Genomic DNA, 23,490 nt, shown 5'->3' on the forward strand with positions numbered 1-23,490 from the left:
AATGCTAAAACAGCTGCTTTTGAAAAAGTGCCTCGCTTTTACTTGTCTAGTAACCGTCCTAAAGACAAGAAAAACATCTGATATAGGTACATATATGTAATGTTTTATTTATATATATATATATATATATATATATATATATATATATATATATATATATATATTTTTTTTTTTTTTTTTCATTTTCCTCCACTAACATTATAATAAGTATTTTACTGCTTAAATGTTTTAAAAATTGAATATGATTATCAAATATGCTTTATGTCCAAATAAGACTCTTGAAAAGCCATAACAGTATGACGTAAATGCTTTTTTATGTGGTACAAGCAAGTACTTTCCCTATTTGCAGGTATAGCTGTGCAGAAGTCAAGATTATTTACCCTGAAATGTACATTTCCCTCCTCTCTACATTAGCTCTGCAAACGCAAAGATAATTGCATTTTTATAGACGATTAATGTTAATGTAGGCTCATTAATCTTTGAAAAGCTCTTAAGACCATGTCTTTGGTGAGACGTACCTGCAGTGTGTGCAGAGGGAGGAGGAAGGCAACAGAATGGCTGCCAGATGTGGTCATGCGATCTCATTGTCACTTCCTTTGTGTATGTTCATGTTTGCTTCAGAGGCGTGTGATTTTGTGAATGTGGGTTTTTGTGTGTGTATAAGAATCTGATTTTTAAAGAGATTTTCAGTTTGCTACATCGAACATCAAATATATCAAAATTACCATGTACACTACTGTTGAAAAGTCTGGGGTTGGTAATAAATTTTCAAATATTTTTCAAATAAGTCTCGTATGCTCATTAAGGCTGCATTTATTTGATAAAAAATACAGTAACAAACGATTTAAAATGACCGTTTGAATGTATTTTAAAAGGTAATTTATTCCTGTGATGGCAAGGCTGAATTACTCCAGTCTTCAGTGTCACATGATCCTTCAGAAATCATTCTAATTTGCTGATTTGGTGCTCAGGAAACATTTATTATTATTATCAATGTTGAAAACAATTGTGCTCCTTTATATTTTTGGGAACTATGATACATTTTCAAAGTTCAAAAACAGCAAAATGACATTTATCTGAAATAGAAAACTTTACTGTCAGTTTTAATCAATTTAATATATCCTTTCTGAATAAAAGCATTCATTTATTTTTTAAAAATCCTACTGACCTGAAACTTTTAAACAGTAGTGTATGTTTAAATGTGATAAAGTCCTGTAAGAAATGTGGTGCTGTGGGTGAGTATGGAGCGGAGGAAATGATTTTTTTTTTCCTTCAGCAGGCACAGAGTGTGTAATCCCCACACCATTACCTCAGATTACACTTGCTTGCTGGGAAAAGATTTCATACGCATAGCATAAAGAGATTTTTTTCCAGTTCTGCAGACATTTGTGTATTTTAAAGCATACCGATTAGCATTTCACCCATGACCCATTATAAACACCATTGGACTGCACTGACCTCAACCCCGAGGGACACTAAGGGCTTATTGTTTAATGTGTTATATCCTACCAATCCCATTCTCAATACCCACATCTTTGGCCTTACTAGACTAGACCATCAATTATTACTGTGGGAGACGCATCAGGTCAACCAATGTTGGTTGAGATTTTAAATGCAAAGAATGAATTATGTATATTTGTAATGGATATGATATAATAATGTGGTGCCATATTGTTTTTTATGCCTTACTGATTTAGTCACAATGCATAATGTCTTGTGCCTGCCTCTATAGCCAGCTCACTTGTTACATAATAGAAGAACTGTCTGAGCAATATATTAGTCTTTTTCCACTCTTGTTAGTAAAGCTTACTTTACTTTCTTTCCCAGCTTAAACCAAACCCATTTGAATATGGTTGAAATAAAACCCTCTTTCCATTCTTAGACTGCTTTAGCCGGTCTGCTCGTGTATTCTCGGCTCATCTTAAATTGGGGGATTGCTCTTTCAGAGCTGCTGCCATCATGTTAATAAGTACAGTGGGAAACACACTTTCAGATCTGACTGTGCTGCAAGTCATGAGTCTACACTGTTGACATTGCTGCAAAGCAAGCCACATTCCTTATTCATTATATGTTTTATGTTTCACTGTTTTGTTCCCAATTAGAATTGAGCTCTCACTCAGGTTTGACATGTTATTAGCATAGATACACTCTTCTGGGAAAAAATAGAAGTATATAGAACAGATTTGGCTATTTTTATAAAGTACTCATTTTATGTGTTGTTTTGCACTTCAACTAAAAGCAGAAATCACATTTAAATATAAATAGTTTAAAGAAGACTACAGTGGATACAAGCAATTTAGCAACAAGTAGACAACAAGAAACGCCTGTGGAATCACAAATCTAAATGTGTGTTTTGCATATCTTGTAGTCTTGCATAGACCCCATTTAGCATATTTTAAATAAGTAAATAATAAAAAAGATAAAGTGAATGTCATAAAATTAGTGTGTTCATCTGGTATATAGAAGAGCTCTGTATCCTGAATATTGTGAATTATCCTGTAGTTTTACGTAAGCAGAATAATTATTCATACTTTGATATTTCCATTGATTCGGTTCAGTTTTGTTATTAACAAACATTAAAGCTATTAAAATCATTTTCAGTGACTGAAATAAAGCCAAAATAATATAAATATTAGATGAAAATTTTAACGTAAAACTTTGTTGAAGTACTAAAATTACTAAAAGTAAAAAAAAATTAAAAAAAAAAAAGAAAAACTATATAGAAATCTAAAAATAAAGCAACAAAAAGTATAGAACAAAATTACTACAGTAGAACTAAAATAAATACTGAAAATATATATATTTTAAAAAATACTTCTGTATAATAGTATGTAAATAATACTACACTGTAAAAACTTATTTTCATGATTTGTTATCAGACCATTTTTTCTTTTGTCAAATCAACTTAGATAATTAATGTAGTTCAGATAACATAATATTTTAAGTTTCTGTTGATTAAATCAATCGCCTTCATTGAATTAATTAAAACTTTTAATTTCAATGAACTCAAAATTTTAAGGCAAAAAGTTAACTTACTTTATTTAAGTTAAACCAACAATTCTTTTTTACAGTGTAAATACCCTCGAAATACAACTTTCATATATTTGGGCAGCAAGTAGGAGGAAAAAAACTATCCCATCAGACTGAATTTGTAATATTAGACAAATTTACTGCAAACAAAGTACTGCAGTGCAAACATACACAGTATTATTGAATTCTCTTGCAAGAAAAGTTCAGGGTTTTTCTATATTACGAGCAAATTAAGAGACAAAAACTTAGAGGGATGTTTTTCTTTTAAAAATAATACAAATATTGATATTTCTCTTTAGTTCCCTATAAAAAAGAATGCGTAACCACAAGGATTTCCCCCAGTATACTGTATGATGCACTGCCAACTTACAGGTGATGCAATACACTTTCCTCCTATGAATATATTCTCACAGTTATTTGATATTAAAAGCGGTTGTAACCAGACTCTTTCTGTGATGACAAACGCAGTCTTCTCATCTCAGAGAGCACCTGTGATGGCCTACACTGGACCTCTCAAATTGTATTTCCCCACTTTTACAAGCTCCCTCTCACTATCTCGCTCTCTTAAACCATTTTGCCACAAGCTGTCCTTACCTCTCTACCAATCACATTAAGATTTAAATTTCACCCAGCCTGTAGCTCAAGGGCACTTGAAAGCTGGAGGGAAAAGTAGAGAGGCTGTTTTCTTGCGAATGGAGAGCGGCTCTGCGAAAGGCCTCCATGCTGCGGTTTGGACTTAAATCGATTACATGCATTGTTCGCTCCTCCAGAAAATTGATGTCTGGAGTTTTCATTGTTTTGCGATACACGGCCACGCCTGAGAAGAGACTCATCGCTTATCAATATGAACAATCTCCATTAATAATTCTGTGACTTTTTTCCAGTGTAATCTGTCCACAAAGTGTCTTTGAAAAAAAAAGTGATGGCAGAACAAACAAACTTTGATTTTACTGCTAATGCCTTCTTATTAACTATTACATTTAAAGGCTACAAATTCTTCCTCATGATAAAACTAATGCAGATATATGAAGAATTTGAATAGCTTACTGTATGTGAGATAATGATGGTATCATCATTAAAATAAATGTATATTTTTCAGTAATATTTTGATAAATCTGATTATTGTGTATTGTCTTCTCATTTTTGGTAACTGAAATAAAGCCGATATAAAATTAAATAAAATATAAATAGTAGGTGTAATGTCGATTGTTGAAGTAGGGCAGGCTATACAAAAGTACTAAAGTTACTAAAACTTAAAAAAAAAACTAATTAAAGTGACAGAACCACATAACAATTACTGAAATTTAAATAAAAATGAAAAATATATAAAAATAAAAGCTAATTCTAAATATTAATAAATACTTTAATAGTAGCCTACATAAATAATACTATAATAACCCTGAATACAACCAACAGCTTGTACTGTAAGGAAAAAACAATCCCATCTGAATGAATTTATATGTTATTGGATAAATTTACATAACCAAAATAATGTACTGCAGACGTACACAATATTATTCAATTGTCTTGCAAGAAATTCTGGTATTTTCTGCTTTTTTTACGTGAATGTGATTAGCTTATAAGATGGTATCATCACTCTTGTGATTTTGTTAGTGCTGATAATGATTTTTATTGTCACACAACAGTTAAATTATTGCCATGTTAAATAAGTGTGTGTATGTGTGTTGATGCAGGGAATGATGTACTTGGAGGAGAGGAGACTTGTGCACAGGGATCTGGCGGCTCGGAACGTCCTAGTGAAGTCACCCAACCATATAAAGATCACTGACTTCGGTCTGGCTCGCCTTCTGGATGCAGATGAGAAGGAATACAATGCAGATGGTGGCAAAGTCAGTGTCACATGACCCCTACAAGACAAAGGGCATGCATTGACCTGTTTGCATGGCATCAGTTAATGTTTGCTCTTTGTGTTACAAGAACACAGAGTAGTCAAAAGTTTTGCCTATGGGTTTAGAATACAGCTTCTTATTACAGGCTAATTAACAATGTTTGATAAGGCCATACACTGACTAGACAGAAGGTTATTGCTCTGCATGCTTTCAAAAACTCACAGGTTCTTAAGGGTCATGTTGGTGTGCACTTTACACAACTAACCGTAGACTAGTCGGAACAGTGCACATCTTATGACAGGTTGATTTCAAACCATTTCAAATTTTCGGAGCGATCAAATCTCCCTCTTGTTTCCGTACCGGAATAGAGCTTCCTGGGACTCGCTCTGCTCTGTTCAACTTCAACCAGCTACCATTTTAAATCAGCCATGTTTGTTCTCCCACATAGGAGAAATTTTAAACCTCTTGAAACTCTAAAGCTTTAGTGTGGTTTGATACCCAGCAGCGCTGCACTCACATTTAGCCCAACCTGTTTCTTATTTTTCCCTTTAAAGCAAGAGATGAAAAGAATCAGATATCACTGATTATTCCATTTCTGAAATATTAACTTACCAGACTTAATATATAATGCATGATACTGTGATAAGGTTTGGTTTTAGTGGTGTAAGCTTTGAAGAAACTTTGTCAAGCTGTGTAAATAAACAACAATCCAGTACTCCCTGTGCTCACTTGATGAATGCTATTTTTTTTAACTTTATTACATTTTCATGTACTGTATCATTGTGTTGTTGTTGTTGTTTTTTTTTTATTATTATTATTATTCAACACAAGCCTTTGAAATGTTCCCTCTTGTATTGTCAGATGCCCATAAAGTGGATGGCCTTGGAGTGTATCCACTATAGGAAATTTACCCACCAGAGTGACGTATGGAGTTACGGTGAGATGAGCCTTGATTGCAGTTAAATGCCTCAGTAAAATGTCATTTATCTTAGTTAAAGCCTAATTACCAGTCTTTTTGTGCAGCCACACTCTGGATGAATTGGGCAAACACTGACCAAACTGTCTTAGAACATGTTTTAAATCATGTTTATTGGGTTTTTTCCCCAGGAGTGACTATCTGGGAGCTAATGACTTTTGGAGGAAAGCCGTACGATGGAATCCCTACCCGAGAGATCCCTGATCTGCTGGAGAAAGGAGAGAGGCTTCCTCAACCTCCCATCTGCACTATTGATGTCTACATGGTCATGGTCAAATGTAAAGGAGCTTTACACAAATTTTCATACCAGGTTTTTTTGGGGGGTTTTAACTAGGGCTGTCAGCAGCATGCAATTAATTCAAAATACTTAACGCGATAAAATTATTTAAATCAAATACGTGTAATTGCATCATTAATGTGAATTAAGTCATGCAGTTGAACATTTGAAGTTTGAAACTATGTTTCTTGGCTGGATAAAGCAAACCAGCGTCTTGCTAGTAAAGTTTTGATGGATGTACAGGAGTCGTACAGTAAGCATGCATGAGTCCATTATATTGATGCACAAAAAAACTGTTTATGTGTGCTCTCAACGCAATGATCGCACATTGTATTTATGCACTGACACATTTCACATTTAATCTATTAACAGCCCTAGTTTTAACATGATAGAAGTTCTGATGTAGTGTTCAAGTAGGTTGCCTAAAGAAAACCCTCTGTGTTTATACTGTAGATCAATAGCCATTGAATCTTGTAGTTGTATATAAGTAAATTAAAGGGGACCTATTATGCCCCTTTTTACAAGATGTATAAGTCTCTGGTGTCCCCAGAATGTGTCTGTTAAGTTTCAGCTTAAAATACCCCACAGATCATTTATTATAGCTTGCCAAATTTGCCCCTATTTGGTTGCGAGGAAAAACACACCATTTTTGTGTGTGTCCCTTTAAATGCACATGAGCTGCTGCTCCTGGCCCGCTTTCCAAAAGAGGGCGGAGCTTTAACAGCTCGCACTTCGGTTGCTCAACAACAATAAAGCTGGAGAATCTCACGCAGCCAAAGTGATGATTGTCAGTAACGGTGTTCAACCTCACATTGTTTAAACCGGAGACGGAAACTGATGGAGAGACTCAGGAAGAAATGACAACTTATAGAATGTATCTGGACATTTCTGAATGGTTATTTGATAAATTTATGTAGTTTCTGTGGAGCTGATTCAACTAGAACAACTCTACTACAACAACTCTTCTTTTTTCTAAAGCAGCCCAACACGGCCTAAATAGTGTTTTGTGCTCATCTGTGTAGCCAACGACAGAACAGTTAGCATGCTTTGCTTGAACTTTTGCCATGGCTTTAGAAGAATTGGTACGCGGTTGTCGCTTGTGAAAACAAAATGGCGCCGCCGTGTATGGAAATGTGTAGATTAATGGGCAGTAATATTATAATAAGATCCTCTTCCTACATCACTAGGGGAGTGAAATCTGAGCGGCTCGTTTTTTCACATGCTTGCAGAGAAAGGCTTACCAAAACAAAGTTACTTGGTTGTACTTTTTCATGTTTTCTGGGTTGGTAGAGGCACTGGGGACCCGATTATAGCACTTAAACATGGAAAAATTAGATGTTCATGATATGTCCCCTTTAAGTAAACTATTGTAGATTCATAATTAAAAGACATTTAAAAATATTTTTAAAACTAGAGGGGGGAAATGATTACAGTTATGTGGTAAACAATATTGTGTGGTAGATACTGTAATCATAACCTTCCTTTAAATGTATTTTAACAGAGTGTTCATTGCATTGTTTATCCATTGTGGTCTACTTTGCTGTCTGAAGTTGTGCTATGTGATGTGTGCCCCTCCAGGCTGGATGATAGATGCAGACAGCAGACCAAGATTCAAAGAGCTTGCAGCAGAGTTCTGCCGAATGGCAAGAGACCCACAACGTTACCTAGTCATCCAGGTAAGAGCCTTACAGCTCAGATCAAATGACCAAGATTGTGATGAGAGTCAAGGATCTTAAGTTCAGTTCAGTTTATTTATAAAGCACACTTATAAAGAACAGACTGTTGTGCTGTACAATAATAAAATATATAACAGAACAAATAATAAATAAAACAAGTGAGTATCATAAAAGTGTTATTTTTCTGCATAATGTATAGTATCTCAAGCCTGATACTCTCTGTGCCAGGGGGACGACCGCATGAAGCTGCCCAGCCCCAATGATAGTAAGTTCTTTCAAAGTCTACTAGATGAGGAAGAACTGGAGGATCTGATGGATGCCGAGGAGTATTTGGTGCCACAAGCCTTCAGTATTCCTCCACTGGCATACACAACCAGATCACGCATGGACCCCAACAGAGTGAGTGTACTAACAGTTTACGCACACACACACTGTGTCTTTAGGTTCAGTAATTTAATAAACCATGCTCTGTCAGCGGCAGTATATAGCAGAGACGGGTCATTTGTATTACAATGAATGGGGGAAATTGAAATGCTCAAGTAAAGAAAGTCCTGTCTAAATAAAGAGACATTTGGCAAAGTCAGGATTGGTCTTTACAACACTGGCTTCTTGTTTGGTGATGCAAAATGAGAATTGGCTAGACCAAAGCTGAAATATACTAAATGTACTTTTTGTGCTGATTGCTGATACATTAGCGTTCAAAGGATTGAGGTCAGTAAGATTTATTTTTTAATTCAGCAAGGATGCATTAAATTGATCAAAAGTGGCATTAAAGACTACCTAAAAAATTCTATATTATTTCAGTGTTATTCTACATTCTTTTGAACTTTCTATTCAAATGTATCATGGTTTCCACAAAAATGTTGTAACATTGATAATAAGAAATTATTCTGGAGCACCAAATCAGCATATTAAAAGGATTTCTGTAGAAAACTGGAATAATGGCTGCTTAAAATTCATTATTAAATGAAAATATATTAAAATATAAAAAAGTTATTTTATACTGTAATAATATTTCACAATACTGTTTTTTACTTGAGTTTTCAGCAAATAAATCCAGCCTTGGTGAGCATTAGCGAATTCTTTAAATAAACATTTTTTTTTTTTTAATCTTACTGACCATTACAATAGCCCATTATGATTTTAACAAGCAGTTTTTGAGTGTTTCCCTATTCAATAAGATAGGTTCTATACCTGTGTGACAGACTTGAATGAACTGACTTGCCTTGAATGGGACTTCCGTCAAGGTTTAGTGCCTAAATCAGATTGCATTTGTGACCCGTCACGGAAACCAGGGACACAAGTCGGCAGCACAACTATTGAGCAAACTGAGAAAGAAGCGTTTGGTGATTTTGGTGAAGTTGGTGATTTTCGTTTTTTTTGCAGAATCTGTTAGTTGAGATCATGAAGAAGCATCTCCGTGTTTTAGATAGCAGTATTGGTTTATTTAAAAGCGTACATTTTGAGGTTGAAATCAGCTTGTTTTTCAGAGATTCTATCTCGCAGTAGGGAAGTGTCATTGTCTGTTTGCATTTCCATACTGGAATCGGATACGCCGGCTTTTGTTTCTTTTGTTATTGCCGCCGCCCTCCAAGGGAAGCATGGCTACTTATTTATGCAGTGCTCTGGCCGGCTCTAGCTGATATCAAAATTTAATGAAGATGGACGCCGCAAAGAATATCGCAGACGAGCTGAACCGTGGCCGTTACACCGAAAATGTTTTGAAGTACAACATACGGCTGGATTCTTTAGCTGCGGAAAAAGAGTGGCCAGACATGCGAATTATTGGACATTTAGAGGCAAACAGACGCATAGTGCAAACTTCGGAGATGGTTACATCCACAAAGAAGACCCCGACAAAGAGAAAGTGTGCCCGAACAACTTATTTCTTTGGAGGCAACGAGATCTTTTCTGTTTCTTATGGGGTGAGTTTCCATAAACATCGAAGTTTGTCGTTTTGTGTTCATTCTAAGAACACGTAGGCTACACGTTATCTCATGTGTCTATTGTTATTAGCTAGCTCAGGACTGTCGTTTTAATTGTAATCGTTAGCATCGTATCACGTGCCAAAAACCCCCATTACTATAATGGGCTTTTAGATGGTAATGTTAGCATGTTAATTTTTTTATAACGCTTCAACTGCTTGAATTGACTGGTGTGAATGACTTAGCTCATGTAAACCTTACTATTCTTCAAATTGAATGTGACGCTAATAATTTTAGCCAGTCACTACTTCTTAACGAGGATTTACTAATGTAATAGTAAATGTATCAGATTAAATTCCTTCGTAGTAAAAGTATAAAGTATCCGTAGCCGTAAAATGTGCGTTATAAGTCAAAAGTAAAAGTATGGAAGAGTTTAATGTACAGGATTTTTTTAATCCTTTGACTCAAACCAGGTCTAACCACTAACTGAGGTCTAAACAAGGACTATATGGTTATCAAGGAATCCTGTTCAAAAAGTTCTAATGAATGCACATTATCCTTTATTATTAATAGTATGCAGTCTGATTTTTCCCGTTGCGTCTGTCGTTGCTATGCAACCATGCAGCTTTACATGGGGTATAGCTTATCTAAATGAGATGTAAATGAGCCTATTGTCACTCCCAGCAGGTAAGAACAGGCGAGAACTGCAAAATCTTTAGGACATTTTCTGCCCTTTGAGCTTTTTTGAGTGCCTTTCAAATGGCCACAACTTCTCCAAATATTATCAGATTTCCATGTGTTACACATCGTTGGAAAGCTTGGAGACTACACTTTCAGAATATGTGAATAACTCAAAATGCCCCAGAACCGACTTGTGTCCCTACTTTCCGTAACTGGTCACATTTTCATTCAAAATTATTAGATTGCCATCATTTTAACTCTTTAAAGTTCATCTGAATACTTTAATAAGCCCTAGATTTGTTTTGGTAAAAGGTTTGGAATCAATTAGTTTGGTGGCACTCTTCAGGACAACTGTATAGAATGTAGCATTTGAGTCTTGTCAAATATTGAAATATTTCTTTAGTAGGCAAAGGACAAGAGGTCGCTGATGCATTGACACATACATCATGCATGCAACACCTTCAAATTTGGCCATTTTGCACATATTTACATGTTTTAGGATAGCTTTTACATTTTAATGCACTTTTAGTTCTCACTCTATGATTCTCTATTTATTGCTTGTCTGAGGCTGAATTGAGTTTTCAGATGAGTCTATCATCTAACTGACGTTGACCTTGGAGTGGATGGATGCTCCCCTAGCCAATTAAGTGCCGCCCATGCGAGTATCTCAGAAAGCCCAGCCCACCATTCCTACACTGACAGATGCTGTAATCTCCCAGAACGAACTTGTCTGCCATTGAAATATGAAATCACGAATGCAATGACAACAAAAAAAGAAGTCTCGTTCATAGAATAAATAATGTCCCCCTGTTGATGAAGGGTATTGAAATGCTGAGATTCACACAGTCTTTTTTTATTTATAGATGCTAATTTGTCTTAGAAAGCAGCAGTGCTTTTGTGACATTAAGGTTTTCCTGTGGAGTGGGGGAGGAAAATAAAGTCGCCCTCAAACACGTGTGCCTATAATGGGCTCCATGCCTGGGCTTTCATTACAGAGGCATGCCAGTGTAAATAACTGGGTCCTCACTAAAGTGAAGATGATATTTGCCTATAGACAGGAAGTCCAGTGTGGGTATTTGCTCTGTGTTAGTAAGCCATGAGCATGTTATTAACTGTTGGTGTGCGCACCGGCAATGGGAAAGGACAATCAATTGGGATGCAGCTCGAACAGCTCTTAACTGTAACTTAGAAAGACAACATCTCAGGGTTCAATCAGTCTTTGCCAGGGACTTAGAAGGGATTCAGTGAGGGTGTGAGAGTGTGTGGGAGGGGTGGGTGTGATGAAATGTTTCCTCTTTTCGCCTGGACCGTGTTCGCTAACCATGTGTGCCATTTTGTATTCTAACTTGCGTTTTGTTTTCGTCTAACTGGGAGAGAAAAGAGAGTGAGCGGTATGAATATCAATGAGGGACATCAATCCTTCAGAGCCTCTTTGGAACATTACAGAAATCTTTCGCCTGCAGTTTGCCGTATAAACTGAGCTTTGGGAAAACAAAACTCTGCCAAATAACCCAAACAGCGGATTGCAATATTAACTCAAATTCATCTCTACTCAAAATGTTGTGAAGTTTGAGCATAATGGAAAAAGCACATTTTTGTGCATGTGTTTCAGCTCTGCCTTGGTCACGGAGTTGTAAATGTTTAATGGGAAACTAGGAAAAAACTATTTGTTGTCAGGTTTGGCATAAACATTAACAACTACTTTATTAAACTTTTATTTTTTTTTTATATGAGTTGGTAAATTCTGTGTAAATGGCTGTGTGGTATGATACAATGTACCATGTGATAGTAGTAATCTGTGTATTTTAAATTAAATATTGAAAAACATGATTTTATTCATTATTTGTTAAGTAAATATATTTTATATATATATTTTTAAATATTTATTTTTTATTCCTTAGATATTGGAAATTTGATTATTCATTTATCGAATAATTAAAGGGGTGTTTGATTGTGATTTCACTTTTTTTAACTTTAGTTAGTATGCTGTTAGAGCATAAACAACATCTGCAGAGTTACGACACTCAAAGTTCAATGCAAAGGGAGATAATTTATTTTAAAGAATTCTCTGTTTAAGGACTACAACAAGCTTCTTCCCTTGTTAGCGACAAAACTAACCCTAAAATTACCCTAAACCCTGCCCCCGGGAACACACAACAAAGGGGGCGAGGCCATGTTGGTCTGCTTTAGAGAAGAGGAAGAGTTGTTGTAGTTGAGTGATGTTACCATGCCATCATTTTACGCTTCACAAACGAGGGTCAATTCAAGGCTGCAAGGCTGGATCTGCCCAAGAGATTAACATGGTGGCACATGCTAGTCAGTGAGTTGATTCAACTCTACAGCAACTACATAAATTTATCCACTAACCGTTCAGAAACGTTAGAAACTTTTTCCTGAGTCTCTCCATCAGTGTCTGACTCCGGCTTGAACAATGTGAGGCTGAACACCGTTACTGACAATCATCATTTTGGCTGCGTGAGATTCTCCAGTTTTGTTGTTAAGCAACCGAGGTGTGAGCTGTTCTCCGCCCTCTTCTGGAAAGCGGGCCAGGACCAGCAGCTCATTTACATTTAAAGGGACACACACAAAAACTGTGTTTTTGGTCACACCCAAACAGGGGCAAATTTGACAAGCTATAATAAATGATATAATAAATGACAATTACTCTTCGGCATCCATTAGATCTCCCCTCCCCCTCTGTTATACAAGTACAGTTTATTTTATTACCTCTTCTTCAGACTAATACACTGGCCACAACACCCTTCATTCACAGCACTGACCTCCAGACTGCTCAAAGAGCATCATGGGTATGTGATGGTGAAGACAGAATGGGAAAAGAGAAAGAGAGATGAGATGGGTGTTTTGTGGTTAGTGGAGAGGCAGAGGAAAGGGAAAAAAAGGAAACAGACATAAAAAGACAAATAAAAGTAGAACTAATAAAGTAGAACAGATTAAATGGATCTTTGTGCCTGGATTCTGATTGAATTATTGGTAATACCATAGTATTCTCTGAAATACTTTAGAGCAGGGGTGGCCAACGTCACCTGTAGAGCCTCAGTCCTGCAGAGTTTAGCTTCAACCCTGATAAAATCTTACCTGCCTGTAGCTTTCTAGTAACCCTTCAGACCCTGATTAGCTTGTTCAGTTGTGTTTGATTAAGCTTGGAGCAAAGCTCTGCAGGACTGTGGCTCTCCAGCACTGACACTGGCCACCCGTGCTTTAGAGAACCATATAAATAATACATTGAATGAATATAGCATGGGATTATTCAGTATCATGGTACATATTAAATTAACATGGTATTACCATCAATTTGTCCCAGGACCACGTGAATTTTTGCAACAGTTTTGCCGCCTCAGTACTTTATTAAAAAGAAGTTCACAGCGAGACCGAGAAAACAAAGACAGTCAGATGGAGAGAATCTGAGGATTAGGAATAAGAAAAAAAACAAATAGTTTAATTGTGATGAGATTTCTAATTGCATCAAGAGAGCTATGTTCCTACACTCTCATCTGTTCATTCACTGTTGCCAAGTTTTCATTAAATCTCATAAACTGTATTAATATTTGGAGCCTCGCTAGCATAAAATATTTGCCTCTTTTAAAGAGTTTAATTGTAAAGTAAACAGAAATAGATCACTGCAGAAATACAAATGGGCTTGTTTGTGTTTCTGCAGAACCAGTTCGCATACCAGGACGGCAGCTTCGGCATGGAGGAGATGATGGCCACTATCCCGCGGGTCGTGGCTGTGTCCGCGGTCAGCCCGGGCTGTTCCGCTCAGAAGCAGTCTATGGCCCAGCAGGGGGCCTCAGGGTCCTCTGAGGCATTTGAAGACAGTCGCTGTAATGGCACTCTCAGGAAGAAGGCTTCACCCAGGGCGAGCACTGGGGAGGACAGCAGTGGCCAGCGGTACAGCGCAGATCCAACCGTGATACTGTGTGAGCGTGGAGCCAGAGCTGAGCCCGACCAGGATGGATACATGAGCGCTATGCAGGACAAAAAGCCCTCAGGTACTGGAGGAATAAACTGGAGCAAGAAGGAGTGGTAGAGGAGATTGATCTAAGAGAGCTCACATAGAGATGTTATGCTTTTTACAGCTGAAATTTTTATCCAGTGTCAGTGGTAACAACCCTGGGTTGTCTTTGTTCAATGATTCATGCTGTTCATGCTTTTACCCAGTGGTTAGTGATTAATCTTTTGTTGTCAGGTTTTGAGATTTCACTTCATAAATTTGAAAACCCTGGGTTAGAGTTCTTGCATAAATAATATTGCCTCAACAAATACAGCACAAAACCTAGTTTAAATTACTGCTTGATCATCTGTGTAAATTTCACCATATCCACTCTGGATGTTTTAAAGGGATTGGTCACCAAAAATTGAAAATTGTCATTTTTTTGTCATTTACACCCCCTCATGTCATTCCAAACCTGTATACATATACTGTATAAATATGCAAAGGGAAAATTTGACATCACTTTGACCTTTTTGATGTTGAAATTAAATGAGCCTGTGAAAGTTTCTGCCTGTTCAAATCTAATGCATATTTAATGAGGAAAGCTTTAAAGCAGTTTGTGATTGGCTGTCTGTTGGTAATCATTAAAAGTTGCTAAGATATTAATACAAGACATTACAGCAAGTAGTTTAGGAACAAAACCAGCAGCACTTGTGGCGTGGAGGAGTTTTTTAGCCCTGATGAAGGCCTGTGTGCCGAAACACGTTGGCAAAATAAAGTTTTGATACATAGCTCCAGTTTCATAGTTTTTTGTTTATTTTTGACTCCTCCACGCCACAAGTGCTGCTGGTTTTGTTCCTAAACTACATATTTTCCATTCCATGCACTTTGTTGGATGTGAAGTTGCACCAGACTAATTATATTAGACAATACAGCAAAACATGCTTTTCAGGCATTCATTTTGCTTCCATAACTTTTCTATTTCAGACTAGTGGAAAGAAAATATCCAAAATACACATTAAAGTTTTTATTACACTTAATTTGCATCTGAAGATTTCAAATACAATACACATCTTTAAAAGCCGTTTTCTTAAAAATGAGTTTTTTCTCCTGCACTGAGCCAGAAATCTCCAATTCAGTAGCACTTACTGTACATACACCAGACTTTCCAGTTTATTCCTATCTACTGTGATTAACTTGGAAGAAGTGATACTGTATAGTTAAAATTTTTACCCTTATCACCTATAGTGTCTTGCCTTCAAGTTTTTAGGACAGTATGAAAAAACGTTACTAAGTATTGGGCTAATTTCTTGCACAGTCTATATACCTATAATTCTAGGACTTCAGAGAGCATTCAATTTTGTCTGTGTAGAAAACCTTCTTAAATCAATGGTAGTTGACACTAGCTGGCACAATGTTCTCAATCTGCCCACCTTCTTTATTCACACTGCTCTTTTCTCTCACAGATTATCTCAACCCTGTGGAGGAGAACCCTTTTGTCACTCATCGAAGAAACGGAGAGGTCCATACTCTGGAGCGAGGTTACCACAGCACCTCCAACGGGCAGCCCAAGATGGAGGATGAGTATGTCAATGACCCGCTGTACCTCAACACCTTCCACAACTCTGGGGAAAAAAGCCACGACATTCTTAGGAAGAACGGAGCCCCTTTGGCGCACACGGCCGTGGCAGCAGCAGTAGTAGCAAATACTGGAACTTCCAACAACCAAAATCTTTCCCAAACCGTGCAACCAGCAGCACCCAGTGCCCACATCACAACACAGCCACTGTACCAAGGCAAACAAAGCATTTCCACCCTCTCAGGCCACACCCTCCACTCCGCCCATCCCGGACACACCCTCCACCCGACGCACACCCTCCATCCCGCTCACTCCGGGACCATCAAAGCCGACATAAAGCCCAAAAAGACATTTGACAATCCTGAGTACTGGCAGCACAGTCTTCCCCCCAAGGCCACTCTCCACAACCCGGAGTATCTGCAGGACTGCAGCACACGCTTCTTCTATCGGCAAAACGGCCGGATCCGACCCGCCGTAGCCGAGAACCAGGAGTACCTGTCAGAGTATGCGCTAAAACCGGGCACCGTGTTGCCGCCGCCCCCCTACCGCCAGAGAAACACTGTTGTGTAGCAACAACGACAGAGACAAAGAAAGAAAGATGGAGGTAAAGAGAGAGTCATGGTGTGTTCTCACCCTGGCTCTCACACCAGCATCCTGATCTCTCCGCTCCTCTCTGAACTGGAATTAACAACCAACCTCCAACGACCTGGAACTGATCCACTTGGGTGAGCTTCTCCTCCAGAGGCACTGGTCACATATGACCACATCTATCAAAGCTCCTTCCTGCTTGTCTCTTCTCACTCCAATCACCATTAAGACCTTTCCCCCTACCTGACCCCAACTACTGAAAAGCGATACTGTTCCCAATATAAAATACTATAGATGTTACGCTCATCGAAAGCAAGTACTGTTTGTGACATGCAACGTGGGTCGATCCAATAGCAGAGAGGAGTCATTCTTTTGTGCAATTACAGAAATGTTTATTGTTTATCTTGTTTTTGGGATTTTGATTTGAAGCTACGAAATGATCTGTTGTAATTTATGACTTAACATAACATAATTTGTTTTAGCACTCCATACATGATTATATGAGACCGATGTGTTGTACTGGGAATATCATCATGGGCCCTGAGACGAGGGTCCAAAAAGGTCCTTGATGTCGCCTACTAACGGAAACTCATAAAAATGTTAGCGACAGGCCTGGTTGTATGCTACATTCAAAAACATGTTCATTACAGTGTGGTGTCAACCTGGACCTTTGATCACAACCTTCTCGGAGGGCACATCTTCAAAAGACAATTGTGTGATGTTCTGTTCGAAATATCTCCATAATTCATGTGTTTTTATGCACATACTCAAACAAGGCACTTTTTATTACTTATATTGAGCTGTACTTATAATTCGCAAGACTGGAACGATTCACAACTGGAAACAGTCCAGCGGTTCGCATTAGACGTCTGTAAAACTACATGTGTAAAGGCAATTTAATGAAGAGAAGCACTCCGTGCTGAGAACAGTATCAGCCCGCATATGAACGAGACCGTACCACAAAATCAATAACTTCATAAAAGCAGATCTGCAACAGTCTACTGTAATAACATTTTTATTGTCGATCTAGACAGCATTGATCTCTACGCTCACGGAGTTGTCACCTTAAGGTAGCCTTCCTTATTTTGTCATTTAATGTGTGGGGGGAAAAAAAACCCAGATTGGGTCTACCTTGAACTTTAGAAGCTAAAATCAATACTAGCGACCAACAGCGTCCACGTAGACGGATGTACTGCGGCGAATGGATATTTACACAGCTACGGAGGCCCAGGTTTGCACGGAAGACTCAACAGCACACAACGCCTGGCTCCAGTTCTGAAATACGGCCGGAAAACTGTTACAACTGTATAAACTTTATCCACGCGCGAGTCAATGAGATGCACACGACTTGCGATCAAGATGGCAGCTTTTTGTAGCTGGGTACATTAAAACTGCAACAATGACAGACATTTTGAAATCGAGAAGACAGGAGTACCATCATACAGTACTATGAGGAACAAATGAGAACGTACGAATGGAATATTTGCCCCGAGGTCAGAGATGAGACTGCCTCAAATCTGTCATCTCCATTTGAACTGTCTCCCTTAATAACTTTTCTATAAGAAGCATCTCATGGAGCCGAACGGATACAAGTTAAGGAAGATAATGCAGCTTATATGAGCATGTTGGAAAACAACTGCTACATCTTCAACCACGCCATCCCGGTTTCTAGGGCGAGATTCATGTATAGTTTTGAACACTGCCAGTCACTATGCTTTGCTAAGAGGAATAATAATGATGTTGTGTTGCTGGTTTGGAGATGTAAAATGGTTTTATAGCACTTACAGCCTGGCACAGCCGCATGAGTTTGTTTTAAACACCAACGGCACTGATTGAATACTCATTTATTATAATCATAGCTCACATGACGATAGCAAACACCACCCGCCCACATACGTTTGTTTTGCTCTGTCTTTTTTTTGCTTTGTATGAAGGTTTACGGATACATGGAGCACTTTAATTAATGAACATAACAAAGATAGAGTGGAATTCCTTTCATTGTGGATATTGCTGTTCCCATGTAATAACAGATTAGACAAATGACATTTTTGGCTCTGTACTGGAAACAAAATCAGGGAATGTTAGTGACGTGCAGTAATTTTGCCAAACACAGATGTTTACTAATTGAAGTATTTATCTCAAGCTTTTAACCTTGAAAATAATATGATTAGAGCAGAGTTTAAGTTGGGTTGCAGTAAAAGAACGCTAAGATTACCTATAACAATAATATAAGATGTCTTTACGAGATGAAACTGATACTTGAAACTGCTTCATTTTAGCTCCTATAGAATTTGGAAATGTTTTAAAAGTTATGAAGTACATACAGTGTGTAGAAAACTAAGGCCAAATGATATTTTTATTCATCTGTTTTTGTATTTGTGACAAACCCAATGCATAGTTATGTAAAGGCTTTTGGTTAAGGTTATGAAAAGCTTCAAGTAGTACATCCTCCATGAAAACGCTCTTGCTTATTGTTCCGAGAGGGTTGAAGCTTTCATTTGCCATATGGGGGATGGACAGCTCTTTTCTCAACCCAATTATAGACAAGAACCTCATGCACATGCTACTGATAACATGACCGCAGGTCAGGGTGTCTAAATCTACATATGTAGCAACTGCTGTGAATACAGGGTGGGGAAATGTCTACTAAATCTTTCGAGTGAGGAACAACTACACCAAAATGGAGGGAGAAGGAGGGGAAATGGGATATTAGAGACTGTTTGAAAAGGCTTTCACAGTTAAAGACTGTTAGAGGATGGGACTCATTATATTTGCAAACATTTCCACTTTCTGGGAAATGTTGTTTCGTTGGAGCACAAACATTTTGTCTCGCTGCACATTGTTAATTGGTGACTCACTTTTAGCAGAATCTAGAAGAACACAAGACAGACATCTTGACATCAACTTGTGTAAATATAACTAAATGACTTGGAGATAATTATGTGAAGAGTGGTGAGATATCGGTGAAGGCTTATATTCCCCTTTTTTTGCATAAAAAGATCTGATGGGTGAGTTCACTAAGAATGAAACCTCTGATTGCGTTGTTTAATTGCAGATGCGACCGATTCACTAAAATAATTATGCAGATCAGGTAACGGTACAAATGCACACAGAAAATCTGTGTTGAATGCAATTTGTAAATCCCGATCTTGCTTGTGAATACTTGAATCTCCAGCACTGAGATCCAGACACTTGAATCAACTCTTTAAAATGCTTAAAGTGCACTTTACTACAGCTCACATCTGGATATATGACTGGTGGTAATGTTCTTCTCCATCACTCATTTAACATTTGATGAATTATGTACGAAAAATGTATGCAAACATCTGTTTAAAATGTAAACCGGCCTGATTTCTGTCAGGAGTAATAGGCCAATAGTTAAGTTGAATTTACATAAGGCGTGTTTGTACTGAAAACTATGACATTTAAATAAAGTGCGGAACTATTTTACCACTTTTAGAGTATGGTTGAACTGGATTGTGGGTGTTGGGTTAGAAAGTACAGGGTTTTGAGTTTAAAAAATGCATGCAAAAGTGGCGCGACTGTTTAGGCCCCGTTTGCGCTAATGCATTTTTGTTTTAAAAATCCTTGTCTACACTGGCGTTTCAGAAACAATCTCCATCTACACTACACGGCCGAAAACGCTTGTCACATGACTGTTCATGCACATACAAGTGTAAACAGTTGCCTCTTGCACATGTAGGCAGCTGCAGTATTTAAAAAATGCAGAGTTTAACTGCACAATGGCTGCTAAAAATGACAACAAAGCCAGCAAAGATCGCAGTTCAGTATCAATGTTATTGTTTACACAGTTGTCAAAGATACGTAGAGCGAACGTGGGCAGCCACACCATCGTTTTCAAAAGTCTCCGTTTTGGTCCGTTTATACTGAAACGCAACCCTGGCATTTTCAAACTAAAATGGGGTCTGCAGCGTTTTCGAGGTTCGAACATGCTGGCGTAGTGTAATTGACAGGCGTAACTGTAGCAGAACTTATGCGTTTTAAAACCAAAACGCACTAGTGTAAACGGGTCTTTAGTGAATTCACCCATTGATCTTTTTTTTCTTTCCTCCCTCATTTTTAAAAACAACACATTTGTCAGCTAGTTGTAATATATGTGATTTAGGCACATAAAATATATTTTTAAAATGGGCCCTATGACGCTAAAAGAATTTATAATGACCCTGCCATCATATATTTTACAGTACAGAGAGGCAATAAGCTTTACAAAGTACAATGTATTTCAGTTTATCACATTACTGTTAAGGTACTTATAATATGTTAGGGCATTTAATGTTTAACACAAACTATTTAATTCTTTTGAAGTGTTATTGAGTCTACCATTGCTGATCTGATCATGTGTATTTGCATATCAAATGTGCAATGTCAGATGGAAACAAGCACAAGTTGTTTTGTTTTTTTGGGGGTCCTTCTCATTAGTTGTGCCCCTTTTTGTATTTTTTATCATTTATTTTCTATGCTCACCGGAACTTATTTTGCATGTGTCAAGGTATTCGGAAAGTATCGGTAGACTAAGCACAGTTTAAAAAAGTCATTTTATATCACAAAGGACAAATAAAGGGAAGAAAACATCATCCTGCAACATTGACATTTGGAATGGTTGTTCCTCATGATTTTACTACTGTACGTCAATGAGAAAATGTGAATAGTATTTTTATAGACAGTTGAATTGGCCAGATGTATTTGTAAATAGCTGGGAAACTTGCGCTCTTTTCGACTGACCTTTTTTTTCTCGTTATGTTTTGTTCACTTATATTGTGTGTGACTGGTTATTCTTATTTGATGGCTGTATATATCTGTAATTTGAACAGCACATATTTGATTTTGTAGATCTTGCAGGTTCTTTTAGTACTTCGGTGTGTTTTTCCGTGACCGTATGTAGCCCGGCTTGGTGCTTTTTGTGTTCTTTAACCTCTGGCCATGCTCAAGAGGTCGATGTTTTCTTTCTGTCAGGTATAGCCTCCCCTTCACCCCACAATTTTCTCTTTTTGTACAGAATCCAGCGTGGGAAATCTGCAGCTGTGTGACGATAGCATTTGTATCTCCCAGGAATCTCTCTCAACTCCAGTTAGGCTTTTTCTGACTTTAGTCCTGGTCATATCGGTAGTGTCTAGTTTTTTCTCAGTATATAATTCATAATCATGTACAATCTCCCATCTCTTTTCACATCTGCAGCCAACCACACGGTGAGCTCAGGCTTAGCCGAGGGTTGCGAGCGCAAACATGGTGAAAAATGAAGGCGAAAGCCACAGTCCCTGAGCTCAACCTTCTCAAATACATCCGCCACAGTGTTCCTCCAAGAGATTCATAAGTCAGAGTTTATTATTCATGCTGTCAAGAGGACTAATTGCCTGGAGTGTTCATTTGGCCGTATTGTTATTGAGTGACAGCTCGTCAAAACTGAAGTCAAGTCTTGTCATTTTTGATCCAGGCAAAAAAGCGAGAGTTGAGACGCCCATCTTCAGCTCTGGTCACAGTAACTTTCTCCACCACAGCTTTCCCATTCCCTAAAGCTAGAGCATTTAAATACTGTTTCACAGTTTTGTTACCTGAATCTATATTTTTAATTTAATATAAATAAATAAATAAATACAACACCTGATATGTGAGTCTCTGTGGGTTTTTTTTTTTTTTTTTTTTTTTCAAAAGGGAATGCATCTCACATCCTTTACACATGACATTAAGCCGGCTCAGAGATTTTTGCTTTTGAATGTCAAATTCTGACATTTTTTCACAGCATTTTGAATGTCTTGATGGATAGTGAGAGTGTGTCAAGTCTGCAGTCATCTCAAGGCAATGATTCAGAATTTCAGTCTCTTAAAATCGGATATACCACTTCAGAACACTTTCAGATTTCTAAATCACATACTACAACCTTTTTAAGCATCATAAAAAAGCTGGGATATAACGTCAAAATGCCAAAGTGAACCACTAAAAGACATTCTGGCCAGATGTACTTGAATGCATATTTTAAATTTCATCAGAAGTCTTGTTTAACTCAAGACCTTTTTAGGTGGTAATTGTTTTATACGGAAATGTAAGGGTAGTTTCAGAAGAAAATTCATTGGCAAATTACCTGCTAGTCATGGGAAGTTGGGGCAGGACAGTTAACTTCAGTGAAATGTGTCATTTGAGGTTTTTATTTATTGTAATTGCTTGTTGTATTCTTAGAAAGTTAGCCAAAAAATATTATAATTCTGGCACTGCTGACAAAATTGTTTTGGTGAGTCATAGCGACATCTTGTTTTGTTTTGTTTACACCTGACCCTCACGTATAAATTGAACCAAACAGGTCCCGACTAGGTCTGTAATGTAGTATAGGAATAAAATTACATTACAACTCTCTCGTACCTGACATTTGTATCCCTGAGTTTTAGCATAGAGGAGCCATGCAAATGTTCTCTTAGAAATCACCATGAGAAACCATTACCGCCTGAACAGTGCTTTAGATGGCAATCTGATGAAAGTTCTTGCACTTATACCTGAATTGCATTGCAACCACCTTAAAACTTAATATCTCTGATAATCACAACACAAGATGATAAAGCATGATTATTTGTGTTGTGTGCTTGTGCATGACAGATTCTGCTCTTTTCCCTGCAGTGACATTTTATGGTATTGTCACTGGAAATCCAATATAGTAAGAGGGTGTGATCAGTTTTGTCTTTCTTTTTTTCCCTCTCATAGCAAGTCAAATCACTTTTCTCAAGCACATAATTGAGTGTGATAGACGCAATCCATCATTCTCCCAGCTCTCCCCTCTTTACCTGTGACATTCTGTATAGATTTTCCCATGAAGAGAAATGATCAGAATCTCTGGATCTAAATATGACCTGATCTCACCAGCTGTGATTTACTGCCGATGTTTTTGTACCTGTTTTTTTTCTAACAACCTCTGCAATATAATTCATATGATTGGATAATATGCTCTAAAT

The 23,490-nt window shown here is 37.6% G+C and overlaps 1 protein-coding gene across 3 annotated transcripts in view; it reads left to right on the forward strand.

Moving 5' to 3' along the window:
• The window catches only part of LOC137035332 (receptor tyrosine-protein kinase erbB-4-like), a 395,576-nt gene extending 373,426 nt beyond the window's left edge, over positions 1–22,150 (forward strand). For 2 of the 3 annotated variants that reach the window (XM_067408484.1, XM_067408485.1), the window contains 7 exons: positions 4,725–4,880; positions 5,742–5,817; positions 5,988–6,134; positions 7,712–7,809; positions 8,038–8,208; positions 14,092–14,425; positions 15,834–22,150. In XM_067408484.1, the coding sequence (XP_067264585.1) occupies positions 4,725–4,880; positions 5,742–5,817; positions 5,988–6,134; positions 7,712–7,809; positions 8,038–8,208; positions 14,092–14,425; positions 15,834–16,516 (1,665 nt within the window). In that variant the 3' untranslated portion in view covers positions 16,517–22,150. The remainder of the gene's footprint in view (positions 1–4,724; positions 4,881–5,741; positions 5,818–5,987; positions 6,135–7,711; positions 7,810–8,037; positions 8,209–14,091; positions 14,426–15,833) is intronic. The other variant, XR_010897054.1, reaches the window with a different exon arrangement.
• Positions 22,151–23,490: the final 1,340 nt, after the last annotated feature.

The sequence above is a fragment of the Chanodichthys erythropterus genome, chromosome 14, assembly GCF_024489055.1.
Source record: "Chanodichthys erythropterus isolate Z2021 chromosome 14, ASM2448905v1, whole genome shotgun sequence".
Taxonomy (NCBI): domain Eukaryota; kingdom Metazoa; phylum Chordata; class Actinopteri; order Cypriniformes; family Xenocyprididae; genus Chanodichthys; species Chanodichthys erythropterus.